The sequence below is a fragment of the Bombus bifarius genome, unplaced genomic scaffold, assembly GCF_011952205.1.
Source record: "Bombus bifarius isolate JDL3187 unplaced genomic scaffold, Bbif_JDL3187 scf7180000008176, whole genome shotgun sequence".
In the NCBI taxonomy this organism is placed as follows: domain Eukaryota; kingdom Metazoa; phylum Arthropoda; class Insecta; order Hymenoptera; family Apidae; genus Bombus; species Bombus bifarius.
In genome coordinates this window covers 768,247-783,612 of record NW_022884493.1, presented here as the reverse complement: position 1 = coordinate 783,612, position 15,366 = coordinate 768,247, and the positions used below count along the sequence as shown (strand labels likewise).

Genomic DNA, 15,366 nt, shown 5'->3' with positions numbered 1-15,366 from the left:
TGATTGCCAAGTAGTGTCGAGGAAATATCTCGTAACATATATGCGCGTCTTTCGTGTACGTGTATCTCACCCTATATGCTTCCTAACCTTGGCTGCCATCTGTTATCATTCTTCGGAATTGCTAAGTATGTCGAATCTCCCTGCTTTTATTGGATTTTTGATTTTTGAAAAACAAATTTCCCAGGATATTCCCAGTGGAAAAAGAACGATGCCGGTAATATGATCGAGCGTATCAAACCTATATAAACTATAAATAAAACGCATTTGAACGTCGCCATCGTCGTATTATTTGTACTATCCTCATTTATTCGTCGAATACAGATACTCGCGCAAATTTTACAACTTCTTATTTACGTAATACATATTGAACGTATAACACCATTCATAACTATAAAATTGTACATTCTTCGTACATTGGCAATCGCTTGGAACGGGTTCAATCGAAGAAATAAGAATTCAAGCGTGATCCTACGAGTCTTTTATATCGCAATTAATCGAACTCACGTTACATTCCGCCGACCACACCTTCCATTACTTCGAAGCACGCGGAGGAACCTGCCCACGGTGTACAATGTAATATTTACATTTCGATTAGCCTAACGTCGCGCGTCGTCTTGGAATCGAGTAATCGTGATCAGTATTATCGAGTTTTAAGGAAATCGAAAGTGCCTGCTCCCTTCACGGTCAAGGACAAGAACGAGTGGTTTTCCGGGAACAACTTGCCAAAATTTGTCCGCCTCCACGATTCCTGGCTGATCGACGATCACAGCTATACGTAAATTGTTCCTGAAATACACGACACATTGGGTGAGATTAGACGATCATGGCCAATGGCGTTATTCAATCGGCTTGGACGTTATTTGAATAAAATATTTGGAAAATGAGTAGTTGATTAAATGTTATTTTGAGAAAATTATACGTCAGTTTATTTGAATAGAAGGGTTTTTTTCAAATTATTTCATTATTTATCTATCAAATTATATTTCACTTTAATTGATTCGTGTTTTGATTTCTGATTCTATTATACCATAATCGTCATTTGTATTGGAAAGGCAGATACGAAATGAAGTGGGAAATCATTTGATCGTAACACAAAGTAACAGTACTTTCCCTTTGGTTATTAAAAAATCGAAGTTAAAATGAAAAGAATTAAAGCAATTGAAATAATGTTTCCTCATTTCTCATTTTTATTTCAAATAAAATTTGCACATGCCTATTACTCGATGATCGTTACCTTTCTGTCTGCTTGTACGATTCATCGGCCCATCATCCTGTTGGCAGCGAAAAGGAAACGATAAAGGAAACAATAATCCATAAATTATCGAGATTGAACGAGGTTCGTGTTGGCGATGCAACGTTACAATCAGCATGAAGGAATAAAAGAATCGCGAATATAATGAGCATCGTCCATGGCTCGCATCCAACAAACGGGACCGTTTAAACTCTAAACGATGCGCTGTTATGCGTTGCATCGTTTGATACCAAGTTCGATAGGTACGACGCGACGATCGAATAGCTTGAATTTATGTAACTTCTTCCTTCTCAATCACTCTATATGGTATATAAATTCGTAGTTTTTGATTCGTCCTTTTATTTATGGCCTCTTTAGTCCTCTTTGGATCACCTTAATACTGTTCGTGATATTTATCATGGATAAAGTTTCTTTATGGCGAGTCGTTTGGTGGAAATATTCTCAAAAAACGGGGCATCTGCTTATATTTATATCGTAATTCTATGCGTTCAATATTTATGTACTCGTTCTCGGCATTATGTAAAATAGATATAGATATTACATCTTGGAATACGATAAAACAATTTATTTCGAGTTATCGCAAGATCTAATCTATATTTCCCAATAGACATGTTCAAAAAGTATCTCATTCGTTGTTTCATCTTCTGTTCGGAGAAGTATCAAATTCGTTTGATTCTTTGTATCGCGCTATGTTCCAGAAATCATTACGTTTCAAACAAAACTACCTCCACAGCCAAACGAACGTGTCTTGAATTAGAACAAGATCCACGCCTATGTCTCTCAGCAACCTCTTCAAATAATATTTCACTTGTCTCTATGGTATATATTTCGTCTTTCTCGCAAAGTAACCAAATTCGTTTGATTTTTCTGCAACTTTTATCGGTCGTACTCTCCATCCTCGGATCAGTTTATTTTCATTTAAAGCAAGATCTACTCTATGTCTTTCAGTGGATATCTTCAAAGAAATATCTCGTTTCATCCTCTTCTCAAAGTCCTGAAATTCATTTCAAAACATATTCTACCGCCATCGGTGTACGACCACTGATCGCAAATCGAGTATCACAACAAGAACACAACTTTCCCTGCTTCGAATCTTCGGCTGCGTAACCAGATACACGACGCATAAACCGTTGCCAAACCAGGACACGATGTACGGTATCACATCCCATCCGCAATCCCATCGATTCGACAGCCTCCACCCACCTCCGTGTCACCCGAAAGCGAAATCAAACATCGATCCTCAATTACTAGCGGATCTGTTGCCGCTCTCCATGGAACCTCGTCGTGTGTTGTCCGTCCTCAGGATCACTCCCTGGGCGATTCCATATTGTTCAAATGGATCCTTCCTATAGATCATCGTTTCCTCCCTGTGAATCTTATTTTTTGGAGGTGTAGACGTTCTCGCGGGAGTGGTAGTCGGACTATTTTTCGGTGTCAGGGTCTTACTCGGCGTGGAAGATGGACTGTTCTTCGGCGAGTTTCGCAAATTCGACGTGGAACCTGTCACGGTATTATTGTTGTCCCCCGCGGCGACTGCGTTGATCCCTTGTAGCGCGTTGAAACTCTGCATGACCAAATGAGATGCAACAGACATAGTGAGAGGGTTGGCGGATTGCGACACAAGGGGAACCTGCCCAGATTTCTCGTTTCTGGTCGCTGTCAGATTACTCGATTGATTCTCCACTCGAGCCGCTGCCATAGGCAGCATTACCACCGGTGCATTCTCTACTCGAGACATTGATTGCGTCGGGGATCGATGCTCCGCTCTCGGGGTCGAGCTCTCGCCCCGAGCCATCGACGATTGGCCGTTCGCTACCGGTACACTTGACCTCTCCACCGGTCGACCGATCGCCATGTTGGATCTGTCTGGCTGCGTCGAGCCAGCCAATACAGTGGCCGATTGCGTTCTTCTCGCAGACTCTGCTTCGTTTCCGTTCGACACCGGCGAGGCCGGAAACGGGGCGGTTTGCGAACGATGCCTCCTAGCAGGGATCTGCGGGCTCCTTGGCAAACTTCCATTACCGATCAAGTCTACCCGCGAGGTTCGATCCTGGAAATCTTGCGAGGGCTTTGCCAGTTCGGGAGTTCCCTCGGGTAAATTAGATTTGAACCCATTGCCACTCCTCGTTGCAAGAGTCTCGTCCTGAGAAGCGTTCAAACTGCTCACTGGTGAATTATTAATTCGATCGTTCGCCAGTGGCTTCTGATCCTCCATGTTGGACTCGGTTTTCAGAGGTAACGCGAGAGGAAGTATCGCGTTGCCGTTTATTCCATTGGCATGGACCGCGAGGTTAGGATCGCCGTTGGGGAAACTGGCGAATCGGGCGATGGTTTTTCGTTCCTCGGCTACTTGAGGTGCAAACGGAATCTTCCTTTCGGTTGGCTGTCTTTTGATAGGCTGTCTCTTTCTAGCTGACGATGCGTGCGTTCTATTTCTATGTCTCTTAGGTTCGTTCTTTACCACTGGACGAGTCTCCGGAAAGTGTCTGCCTTTCATCGAGCTCGGTTCTTCATCTTCGTCCTCGTAGATACGAATGTCCTCGTTCAGATCCGACTCGTCTTCCTCGTACTCTTCGACTATAGCGCTCGCTTGAATCCATTCTCTGATTCGGTCCTTCTTCTTAGCTCTGTCCACCGTGGTCTCGATCCCGTACGTGGTCAGAGTGTGAAGCAGTTGATTCTTCTCCTCGAGAGAGCTGTGGAAGCTGTACATAGACGGGCAGAGCTCGTCCCTCTCGTCGGCGCCACCTGTACAAACGTCGAATCAACGAGGTGGATAGGAAAACGAGAGGAAGAGAAGGTCTTTAATTCGGATCGATCGTTACCGTTCATAGCCTTCTCCGCGCCGAGTTTCGCTAACCACCTGTCCTCCAGGTATTTGTTTATCTCCAACACGCTAACGGGACGCTTCTCGGCTTTAGGGTCCAGCAATCGTTTGAACATCCTTCGTAACAGCGAGAAGAATCGATGAAAAGAAATTAGGAGTTTGATAGACGAGTAAAACGTTGGTACAAGTTTTAGAATAAATTGACGAAGGTAGATCGGTGAACAAAAGAAAATTTGAAACTGACATTTGTATCGTATATTACGAGCATTCTCGAGTATCGTGCAAGGACAAAAAGCAAAACTTCTAACTTCTGTGAAAATCATTTTAATAGAATATATAACGAGTTTTGTAAATTCTATAGATTGTAATTTGGTCTACGAATAAGATTCCGTCATATCGCTACGTTTAATGATTCCGTTCACTCAGAGACAATAAACCATTTAACTCGGGGGTTGCTGGCTTGCTTTCAGTCGTACTCGTGCTTGTTTCGAAAACAAACCAAAGCTAAAATGGAAACATTTCTCGGTATTACTCTTTGCGCGACCTCAGAATATAATCTGTCGTACAGTGAATCCTTTTGCTTGTTTTAACGCGCTGAATCGATCCTGAATACGCCACCCTTTTTATGAACTCTCCTCCCCACGCGTTTAACGAACGATTTCGGTATGCATCGATTTATATTTTTCTTTCTATACTCTCTGTAGTCGGGTTACTATATGCCAGATTGAACTTTCTGTTCGTTAGAATTGAAATTGTACCATGTAGATGTAAGTAGAATTTCTCGACGTACGAATAATTCCTTATTGAACTAAAAAGCTCGAAATTTCGATACTTTAAAGATTATTTCATAAAAATGTAAATTTCAAAATTTCCCTCGATGTAAATAATTTCTTACGAAAATAGAAGTTTATCGGTTTCATTGTGTTATTAAAATTGTTCGATTATTCGATTATTTAATTTAAATGATTTAATTACTTAAATTAAACGTCTTGCGTTAATTTTTGACAGATATTAAATGCTTGAAAGCGATCAAATTGTTAGATAGAAATCTTCAAATATGATTAAACATTTGCCGGCGCCTGGTTCTCTCGAAGAAACTGACCTTTGCGCTCGTGAGCTGATCAGCTGAAATAATTTCGGTTTCTTGGCTATGTTGAGCGTCGCGTTGTGCCAGTTTTGATATCTGGTGTAACGCGGGTCGTCCAACGCCGCTTTCTGCCACGGTAAGCATCCGGTCAGACAGACAAATAGGACAATGCCGAACTGCCAGACATCGTGCGACGTGAGAGCTCTGAAAACGTCAAACGTAAATAAGCTGCACGCGTACGCGTGCATATTTTCTCATTCATGATCGTGATTTTAACCAGCTCGAAACGATCAAACCTTTCCTTACTAAAATTCAATGCGGAACTATCCGATAGAACGTTTATAAATTTGTAATAAATCAGATAAATCTTTCGGAAGATTAATGGCTGTAAATATTGGAAATTGTTATAAAATATTATACAAATATATTTTTGAATTAGGTTTGGAAGAGCTATAAATTTTCTCTTGTCAACGATATAAAATGAACGAAACCCTGTTATTGATATCATAAAATATAACATACCCACGCGATATAACGATTCATTCATCATCTTCCGAGACAATAAAAAGATGTTGCAAAAAGAATAAAAGTTACATAGAAAATACGCTTTCCGCATCGTCGATCGATCAAACGTTTAAACAAAACAGAACAGATTGCGTCAACAACGAGATCATGTTCTCCCGTATAAATGTTAACCCAAATATTTCTTCTGGCCACGATTCTCGAATCAATTTCAATACACTACTTCCCAAAAGGTGTTTATCGTTTGAGCACGTTGTTAAATCGAAAGTTTAACGTCGACTAGATTTAATATCTATTCGATCTTGTTTCTATCATAAATTCAATCCTTAATCGAATCCTAATTTAATTCGTCGATAGAAATTATGTTTATACTATCGTGGGTGTAATTTTATAACAGTATTCGGTTTCTATCACATACGTGTTTCTGTTTTAAAAGTAGGACAATCGTTGTTTGCATCAAATTTATGGTAATCCCAAAAATGAAAAATAACCGCGATAATTGCTAATAATGGTCAATCGTATAATTACTTGTACGTCTCGTCAGTGTCGATCTGCAGTACCTCGGGTGGCGAGTATGGCAGCCACTCGTTGTGCCGACGCACCACCGTGTTCACCCTTCTGGTCTCGCCAAAGTCGCACAGTTTGATCCGCGAGAAATCGCTCCTGAACACGAGAATATTGTCGAGCTTGATGTCACGGTGCACCAACTCGCGACTGTGAATATGATGCACCGCTGCAGCCAATTGTCTGACTACCCTTTTCGCGTGAAGCTCGCCGAGCCCAGTCTCCGTTACGTTGGACGTTAAATCTCCTGAAACGATGGGTCGTATACGGTGTAATATCGTAACTTTTATAGGAAATGTAGAAATATCAAGCTTCTTTATTGTACGAAAATAGATGTTTCTTATTCGAGTATTTCAAATTTGTACGACTCGAAATATCTGAAAAACGTGAGGAAGAAGGCTTATTTCGAAAATGGAATCAAAGGAGAACGAAGACAAGAATCCTGAAGAAACAATCCTGTTTTGCAGCAAAACAATTTCCACAGCCGTGTTTTTCTCCTATGATTGAGGTTAGGTTGGAGTTAAATTGGTTGGGTTGGTTAGGTCGATCGGTCGATGGTTCCAAATTTCTACAGAATATGGTAAACAATTTGCAGCCAGTATTAACGATAGAACTTCCATACTCTGTGTGGAATAGGTAGTATGCATCAGCAGCGATTACTCAGCAAACAGCAAATTAAAATTTCAAAGAGCACCAATTTATCATCTCGACGTCTCTGCTGGCCTTTATTCCCTTTTTTCCTGCATCTATCGAGATTCCTCCGCGTCGAATATTCCATTATCCCACACATCTGAGCTCCCACAGCCCCCGAGAACAACATTTTTAAGGCGTTAATCATACACGCATGGCGCAATGGCCATCCCACACCGTTATAAATCCACATTCGTAAAGTCGTCAAAGACTATTAGGTAGAAGCTATACACGGTTAGACATTTGATGCCATCCCTAGTTTAAGAGTTTCAATGGAAAAGTGACCCAAATTTATTTGTTCTACTCCAACTGTACCTTTCATACATGAATGTTGTTCTTGAAGGATGGATCATTGTTATTACGAACATCGAATATTTTATTTTATGGACATAAAAGGAGCAAAGAGCCGAGTGGAAAGGTGGACAAATTTTACTTCTCGTTGGACAATTAAATTTGCATAGGAAACGCATAGATGACACCGATATAACCGAATATTAAAAATATTTGCTCAGTGGAAAGAATTCATATCTGGAAGCATAAAAATTTTTCTTGTAAAATTTCTCGCGATATTCTTCGAATTACACATTTTTTTCTTTTTTTTTTGCTGCTTTTTATTGTTTTTATCATTTTTGCTCGAAATTCCTTAAGCGAAGAAAAATCTTGGAAAGCACGATGCAAGTCGATCGATAAACGACATTCACGTGCATGGCGTAAAAGGGACACTCACCAAGAGGAGCGTACTCCTGGCTGAAAACGTAGAAGCCAGCGGTCTCGAAGGCCACATCGTAGGTGGTGATGATGTTCCTGTGCGCGGCCAGGTGCAGTCCATAATGGAACTCGCGAAAGAAGTCCGAGATGCCGGTGTACGCCTTTGGCAGCGCCTTCAGTACCATTTCGGTCTGGGTGCTTCGGTGCTCGGTTAGCAGGATCTTGCCGAACCATCCTTCTCCAACAATTTGTAGAATATCAAACTCGTCGATCAAATTCACCTGTTCGGCAAAAATTCATCAAATTCAGGTGTTGTTGCTTCGAACGAGAGATAGGCGAATGATGAATTTTACGAAGACGTAGAACAGCTGCTGTTTGTGGTACAGGTGCTGCTAACGAAAATATTATCGATCGATGTTAAAATGCTATCCATAGCTCGATATATCGAGAACATTGTTAAGATATCGTAACCTTGCCATGATCCTTGAATTTCTATTTCAAGTTTGCTCTCATCTTGGCAAATCTTTAACCAGATGTTTAATACAAGGTGTAATTGATTTGATAATTATCTGGTAATTAATTGAATCATTGAAACACGAGATGTTTGCAAGTAAAGAATTATCTTGTACGATAGGACATTTATTAATAATGGCTAGCAGCGTCTCTAGCTTTGCATGGATTTTCTTCGAGTCGGTCGGAATTAAAGAGGAACGCGAGAGAAGTCTATTTCTATTTCGGAACGCGACTTAATTCTGCTATAAGATCGATGGATATCGTTTTCGAACGTCGGAAGATACCTCTTGGAAGCAGAGGATTCCTTTTACACTGACCAGAAACTGCTCGTGGATCCATGAAGTTGCATAATTTAGTGCGATACGTTGTAAACGTCGAACTACGGGAAATCGTAATGCGGTCGTAAATTACTAAAACTAAAGTCACTGATAAGGATCGGATCGGATGAATGATTTTCTTTTCTTTATTTATTGCCAGTAATATTTTTGTGGGAAAAATTTCAACACCGATGTAGGATTTAGATCGTAGATTGTGGAATCTATATATATTTTTTTTTACTAAAACGATCGTTACATTTACAATTTCATTGTAATATAGAGTTAAATAATTTTTCTTCGTACGTGTATTTTAGCGATCACTCGACATTTTTCAGTTTTGGAACAAAAATAATAATATTTGAAGATTTTTATTCAGGTGTGTACCTGTCTGCGTATACGTTATACGCACGTACGTTCGTAAAACATTTTCATTCGAGACCCAGTCTTTGTTCGAAACTTATTTCTTTAAAACGAACACATCATCTGTCATCGTCTACCATTTCCACGTTACAAAAGCCGAGAAGCTACAAGAAACCGAGCTAACGTCGTAATTCTCGTGAACTCAAACTCCGTATAACTTACACGAAACGTGTTCCAAAAACCTAAAAAAGAAGTTGTCTCATTCACGGCGACACATATTCACCCGGTAACTTTAGAGGCAAGCGCCAACAGAGTCATAGACTTCACCACGATGCAGTGTCGTCGGTGTTTGCTGGATACTCCGATTTCCCAAAGTTAGAGAAAGACCCTGGCAGAAACACGATTTGCCACAAACCTCCGTAACAATGAAAACGGTGTCGGTTTATTACTCTCCAACAGCCACAGACAGGCTGTTCGCAAGACTCGTCGAGGTGTTAAAGGTTACAATCGCGTCGCGCACTATCGTAAAGTGGGCATTGAGCGAGAAAGTTGGTTTAGTGCCAGAAAACGGATGAGTCCGCGTTTGCTTCGTTTCGAGGTTCACTACCTTGTATAAATATTTGCATATGTATTATGAATATATTATGAAACATGTTACGTAACGAAATTATTTATGAATATATTTTGTATGTAAGGGGGAGTGGGAGTGTATGAAATATTTTGAAATCTCATCAAGACCTAAACTTCAATTGGTATAAGTAAAAGAGCGAGAACGTCGGATGCCGGATGGACGTTGGTTCTGCGGAGACATCTAACTCGAGTGACTTTGTATCTGATCGATCTATCTATCTTAGAAATGTGTTCTTCTAACTACATTCGAAATGTTTCATCACTCACAAATGTCGAACTGTCGAGTGATGTGGCCATATATATTCTTTCTTATAGTTTAAATTTAACGGAACGTCTGGTCCCAGATAAGACAGGGGAAAAAGAATTCGCGGCAAAGAGACGTTCTTCGATCTTTGAAAATATGTTAAAAGTTGCGCCAGGTGTCCAAATACTTTTACACGGTTGTATAAATATTGCGCATGCAAGCTACTATTTCTGGATCTCGACAAACAATGAATGAGTGGGAACGCGTGAATTATGATTGTTAATGCCACTTAATCTCGATGATCTTTTTGACCTATCGAACGATTTATTGGCGTTATTTGAGGTTATGATCGCAGCTGTTGTTTTGGAGCCTGTTCGTTCCATTCGTGACTCATCGGCAGGCGAAGATCGCGGCTAAGAATGTTCGCTTTTGTTTGATGTTCGGTTAAGGAAAAACGTCAAAGAGTGTTCTTGCGTTGGTCCATAAGTAGAGTCGAATGCCAACTTCTTTATTTAAGTGTTTTATAGGAGAAATAAAAGTCAGAGGAGTCAGAAAGCTTTGTTGATGGATTGTATCGAGCTTTTTGTGCCTCTTATTTCGAGCCTCTTATTTTCAGCTGCTATTGGGATACATCGAGTCGATGTGTTATAAAGAGCATTTGCGAATCTATGGAGTTTATCGATATTACGAAACATGTAAGAAATATGCAGAATATGTACAATCTATAACGTTTTTATCTTATCGAAAGTCCAACATTGAACTTGCCAAAAGCATCTGCGCGTTTTCGATAATTCTATAATAGTTCTAGCGTTTAAATTAATCAGTCAATTTCTTAATTAGATGTGAAATTTTACTAGATATTCGAGAACCGAAGAATTTATCTCGAACGTTGTGCGCAGAATTTCAAAGCAAGCGAAAACACTTGCATCGAGTTGTAACGTACGATTTCACTGTATAAATTCCCTCATAAATTCCCTTAGTTTTCATTTCTGAAAAATATTATTACCCTTGTAGGTTATTTTTAACTTCAACGAATATGATTTGATTTCAATTTGAACGGAATATGCCGTATATTACGATCTAATAATAAAAGTAATTTCCGTGATCTCCGCGATAAATATTATAAAATCAGAGACAAGAGATTAATAATTAAATTGGATTGCAATATACTGGCAATCAGAGAAAAGTCGGTAAAAGCTCGAGTAATCGGTTCATCCATGGCACTCTAAATTTACGTTCGTCGTGTCCATCCTTCCCTTTCGATTAGACCAACAGCTTCGTTCAATCTGGTCGATCGAAAAATCATATTACCTGAAAAGAGTATCAAAAGGGCTGGTGGACCGATCGAAACGAACGCGCCGAAACGAACGCGCAAACGAAGGAAAGAGGTGAAAAAGGGGTAAAAAGGGGGTTGCTCGTATCACGAGGAAGATTTGATTCGCCAATCGAGTTACCTTCTCCAGCTCGAACTCTCGTATCCTGTGAATGGATCCGCCAATGGCCTTCTTCATTAAGCTCATTCTGACGGACGGTCGTCAATCGTGCGCCACGAACTCGAATTCGAGCCAAAAGTTGCGTTTAACTGTCCCCTGTGATCGACGCAGATATCGCGAGATTTACATTCTCTCGTCTCACGCTGAACGCTCCTTTTCGTCACATGTTGGTCCGTTGGTCTTGGCCTTTACGTCGATCAATCTTCGATCCTGTCGCGAAGTCGATGGATCTTACGACTGAAACGATTGAAATTGAAGGTTGTGTTGTTTATTTGGTAATGGATGGTTCTTTCGTTGTCGACGACTAGATTGATAGAAATTGTGGAGTTCGAATGGTAGATATGGCGCTAATATTCGGACATACCGTTGACTTCAACGATAATTATTCTATTTAAATTTGTACAGGAATAATTAAATTACGAGCATAATTTATGCGCGTGGAGATGGCTCGGATTAATCTTACGCATCGTTCTATAACAAAACGAGAAGGATCGCGTGGATATGAAGTATCGCTACTTCGACAACGCGATAAAAATCACGATGAATGGTTTTTACGAGCGTTGTGTTTTAAAACACTTGATGCAGTGGTTTGTTGCATACTTCGCATTCGGTTTTTATTTTTTCTATCTTTTCAGCCGCAAGCTCTCGATCATGTCCAGTGATGGATGGGCGAGACGTGTATTGGTTACTTGAATTGTACCAGAGAGGATTGCGTTTTCACCTCGTATTGTGAACGTGTGTAGGCTGATTATGTATTGGGAAGGGTGATCACAGCCATAAATTCAAGTAAAAGTATAGAACTAGCAGGAAGGGTGTATAACGCGAGAATAGAAAATTATGATATAGGATTCGTCGAAACTGATTTAACATTTCGTTTAAAAATTTTGTAGAAAAATTTTGTACGAGGTTTCGTTCAAATTATATCTTTACCAATATGCAGATATAAAGGTATGTGTATATCTATATATACATATATTACGAGGTATATTTCTTCGTTATTTACTTGAAATTCCGTAAACCGCATATTATTCAAAGTATCTATAATACGAGTTTACACATTGCAATATGATTATTTCGCCACATCGCCAATTGGCGTGGCCGCTCGTTAAAGCGTTAATTTAGAATTGCAAATGACGCCACATGATACTGTAACTATTTACATCGTTCGCAAATTTCTAAAAGAAAGTTGCAAGTTCCCGAGACATTTATCACATTACCTTCGTCGTGCGACGAAGAAAATCAAGCAAACAAGATTGCAATTCTCATTCGCCATGATTCTTTAAAGAAGTTGCGATAATTTGTCCGATTAGCTCCTATTATGATTCGCGAACGTTACGCAAACGGCTTCGAATTAGAAGCTCCGTACAGTCTAGCGGCATTTTGTAACAACAAGATCCTGTTGAGAATTAAAGCGTGGGCCAAAGTGCTGGCGAAGTGGTAGGGGAAAGTTTGCCAAAAGCCACTTAAACCGCGATCACGTACTTCCGCGTAGCCGCAAAGCGAAAGCACAAGTTTTAGATAATGCGCCCTTTGTACGGCCGTGCAGGGTAACGACGCGTTTTCACGGAGTTACAAAGCTCGTAAGTGGCACGGCCTGCTCGTGAATGAGAAGAGAAAGAGAAACGGCGATGCAGAAACAGAGAGGGAAAGAAAAATGCGGAGGGAGTAAAAAAAAGTTTGGTGAATGACGCCTTGCGTTGGGGAAGGTTCGCCTGCCACTTCGTCTCGAAGGAAAAAGATATGTACTTACTCTGAACGCGGGCGTATCGCGTTCAGAAATCGTGAAAAGAATCGAGCTCGCGTCGTTTGATGTTCAGCTACTTCCGATGGAGAACGCGTTTTCGCGATACAGGAGCGGCGTATTCAGACCATGAAACATTCATGCCGACGCGGAGATGAGAAAAAAAAAGGTATCGATGCGGCAGAGAAAAATAACGCGGGGCGAAGCAGAGCGTCGAAGGACGTGAAAATGCGACTCGAAGGTAGACGATACCGCGCGAAGAGATATTAGACGCATCGAACTTGATTCTGGCTACCTTTCACTGGGTCTAGCGACTTTTAGTGAGATTGGAAATATCAGGTAGCGTAGCGAAATTTGAAAAAGTTCGTAGGCGATGTGCTTCGAATCTTTCTGTCCGCCAATTTCGGCTTTTCTTCGTTGTTTGTCCGAATTATCTTTGTCGGATTGTCCTGATTTAACCAATCATCTTTCAGCTTTGAGAGGAATACAAGCTTTCTAATCAACTTGATATTTGGAAAAAAATTGAATTAATTGATCGATAAATGACGATCAGCGTAGTTTAGATGAGGTTTTCACGTTGAAAGAAAAATTAAGGAAGGGAATAACGGCGATGTTCGGAAAAGATCGTTGTTAGAGCAAAGTACACGTGCCTAGGACAGAAATAGCGTCTCAGATTCCAGGTTATAATTCATAGCTATGTATTATTCGCTCGAATAAGTTGTTCCTGTTTATGATTTCACGCAGGTAGGGGATACTCCTTCTCTAACGAAGGATTTAAGATCTTATATTCCCGAGTCGCGATAATTGTTGCGCAAGTTGAAACACAACGAAATCCCGCAAACCTCCGATACACACGGGATCGCTCGTCCTCGGCCAAATTACGTTAACTATATCGGCCGTATATTCACCGGATATAAAACTCTTTCGCTAGCATTTACGTCGATTCTATTTCTTATTAAGTGTAAACAATCGTCAGTTAAAAATGACAACTGTATACGTATGTGGGAAGAAGATGAGTTTATGAGATTGGTTATCTTAATAAATGTCGGAACAAAGTAATTAGGACAAAGAACAAAACCGTATTATCGCCTAAAATAACATTTACGAATAGTAAATAGCTGGCTTGTCAATGTAATTTATAATGAAATACAATTTATATCTCCGATACGAAAGAGATTAATAATTCGATAATTTTCCTTAATTTTCAGATAATTTACTAATTTCTTGTCTTTTAGTATGAACATAATCGTTTTTCATTAATATTAGAAATAGATTCGAATACTTAGCCCCATACCTAAGAAATGCCAAGAGATCCGGGTAGAGGAAAAACACCGAAAAGTCCAGGTAGAAGAAAATACCGAAAAGTCCAGGTAGAAGAAAATACCAAAAAGTCCAGGTAGAAGAAAATATCAAACGACGAGTAATCTTCGACAAAAGGTCCAACTGGCGCCTAAGCAATCACTTCTCCGCCTCTTATCGCACTTTCCCTGAGCATAGCTCGGTTATCACTTTCCCCGACCGAATAATATGCTTCGCCAAATGCTTCTTTCCCAACTTTCGACCACACACTCGCCCTTATTCGCACTCATTCGTGCTCATTCGCACTCATTCGCGTTCATTCGCACTTTTGGCACTTCGTTCCAAGAATTCGCTCGGCCAACCCGGGCTACAATTAATCCGTGAAAATGTCACCAGCACCACTACCACGCACTTATTTCTTCACGAACAACTTCATAATGTGCCGAAATCTCGTCGAAACGGCCCGGAATCTTTTGTCTCTTTTGAAACACGAAACTCGAGTTCGGTTCTTTCTGCTGCTCTAACCGTAAACGTGCCTGCCGGGATTCGTGATTTTACAGCGACTCCCGTGTACGCTGCACTCTTCGACTGTCTGCAGTATTTATAAAACACCGACCGGAAAGCACGACTGGCGAGCTGATTTTGGCGCCGAGCCGGCTTGGCCGTGCGCTAACGCCTCGACGCGGACGTCGTCTTCGTGGATCACGATGTTCATCGTCGAACGGCCGAAGAATCGTCAATTTTCAGCGAAATTTACTCGTACACGCGATTTATTTCCAAAGCGATTCACGACTGTTCACCGACCATCGTTAATTTTCCGATCTCTGCGTGTAACCACGTGCTAGAGGTAGCTGAACGCATAATCGCAGTCCCGGGAAAATTGATGCGTCTGCGTCGCGGCACGTCGAGCTTTCTGCGAGCTTTATGGGAACGCTGACTAATTGGGCAGTTATTTCCACGTGTGGAAACACCTCCCTCGGGGAAAAGTGGAACAACGATATAGAGATGCTTCGCGAGGAATGTGCCAAACGTTGTTTTGAGTGAGATAAACGCATTTGTTTCAATCGGATCGTTGGTTTTGCTAGAAAATTTCATTTCCATCGGGGGAAATTCATTTTA

General features: G+C 40.7%; 1 protein-coding gene across 3 annotated transcripts; it reads right to left on the bottom strand.

Annotated features, from left to right (window-relative positions):
* Positions 1-277: 277 nt before the first annotated feature.
* On the bottom strand, positions 278-14,919 carry LOC117209387. 3 transcript variants are annotated; one of them, XR_004487912.1, is made up of 8 exons: positions 14,243-14,917; positions 11,169-11,444; positions 7,670-7,931; positions 6,217-6,499; positions 5,182-5,370; positions 4,078-4,196; positions 1,235-4,000; positions 278-786 (listed from the first exon to the last, which is right to left on the bottom strand). XR_004487912.1 is itself a non-coding variant. In XM_033451381.1 (7 exons), the coding sequence occupies exons 2-7, from the start codon at positions 11,232-11,234 to the stop codon at positions 2,493-2,495; spliced, it is 2,427 nt and encodes an 808-aa protein (XP_033307272.1). In that variant the 5' UTR covers positions 11,235-11,444; positions 14,243-14,917; the 3' UTR covers positions 1,174-2,492. The 3 variants fall into 3 exon arrangements, 1 of the variants encoding a protein (XP_033307272.1); XR_004487913.1 differs by lacking the exon at positions 11,169-11,444 and having other exon boundaries at positions 14,243-14,919; XM_033451381.1 differs by lacking the exon at positions 278-786 and having other exon boundaries at positions 1,174-4,000.
* Between the last annotated feature and the right edge of the window lie 447 nt (positions 14,920-15,366).

Excerpts from the sequence above, each read along its gene's own strand:
- LOC117209387 (XM_033451381.1), bottom strand. The coding sequence starts at position 11,234 with ATGAGCTTAATGAAGAAGGCCATTGGCGGATCCATTCACAGGATACGA. Across the intron at positions 7,932-11,168 it reads GAGAGTTCGAGCTGGAGAAG|GTGAATTTGATCGACGAGTT; the intron begins GTAACTCGATTG and ends TTTGCCGAACAG. Across the intron at positions 4,197-5,181 it reads ATCAGCTCACGAGCGCAAAG|GATGTTCAAACGATTGCTGG; the intron begins GTCAGTTTCTTC and ends GCTGTTACGAAG.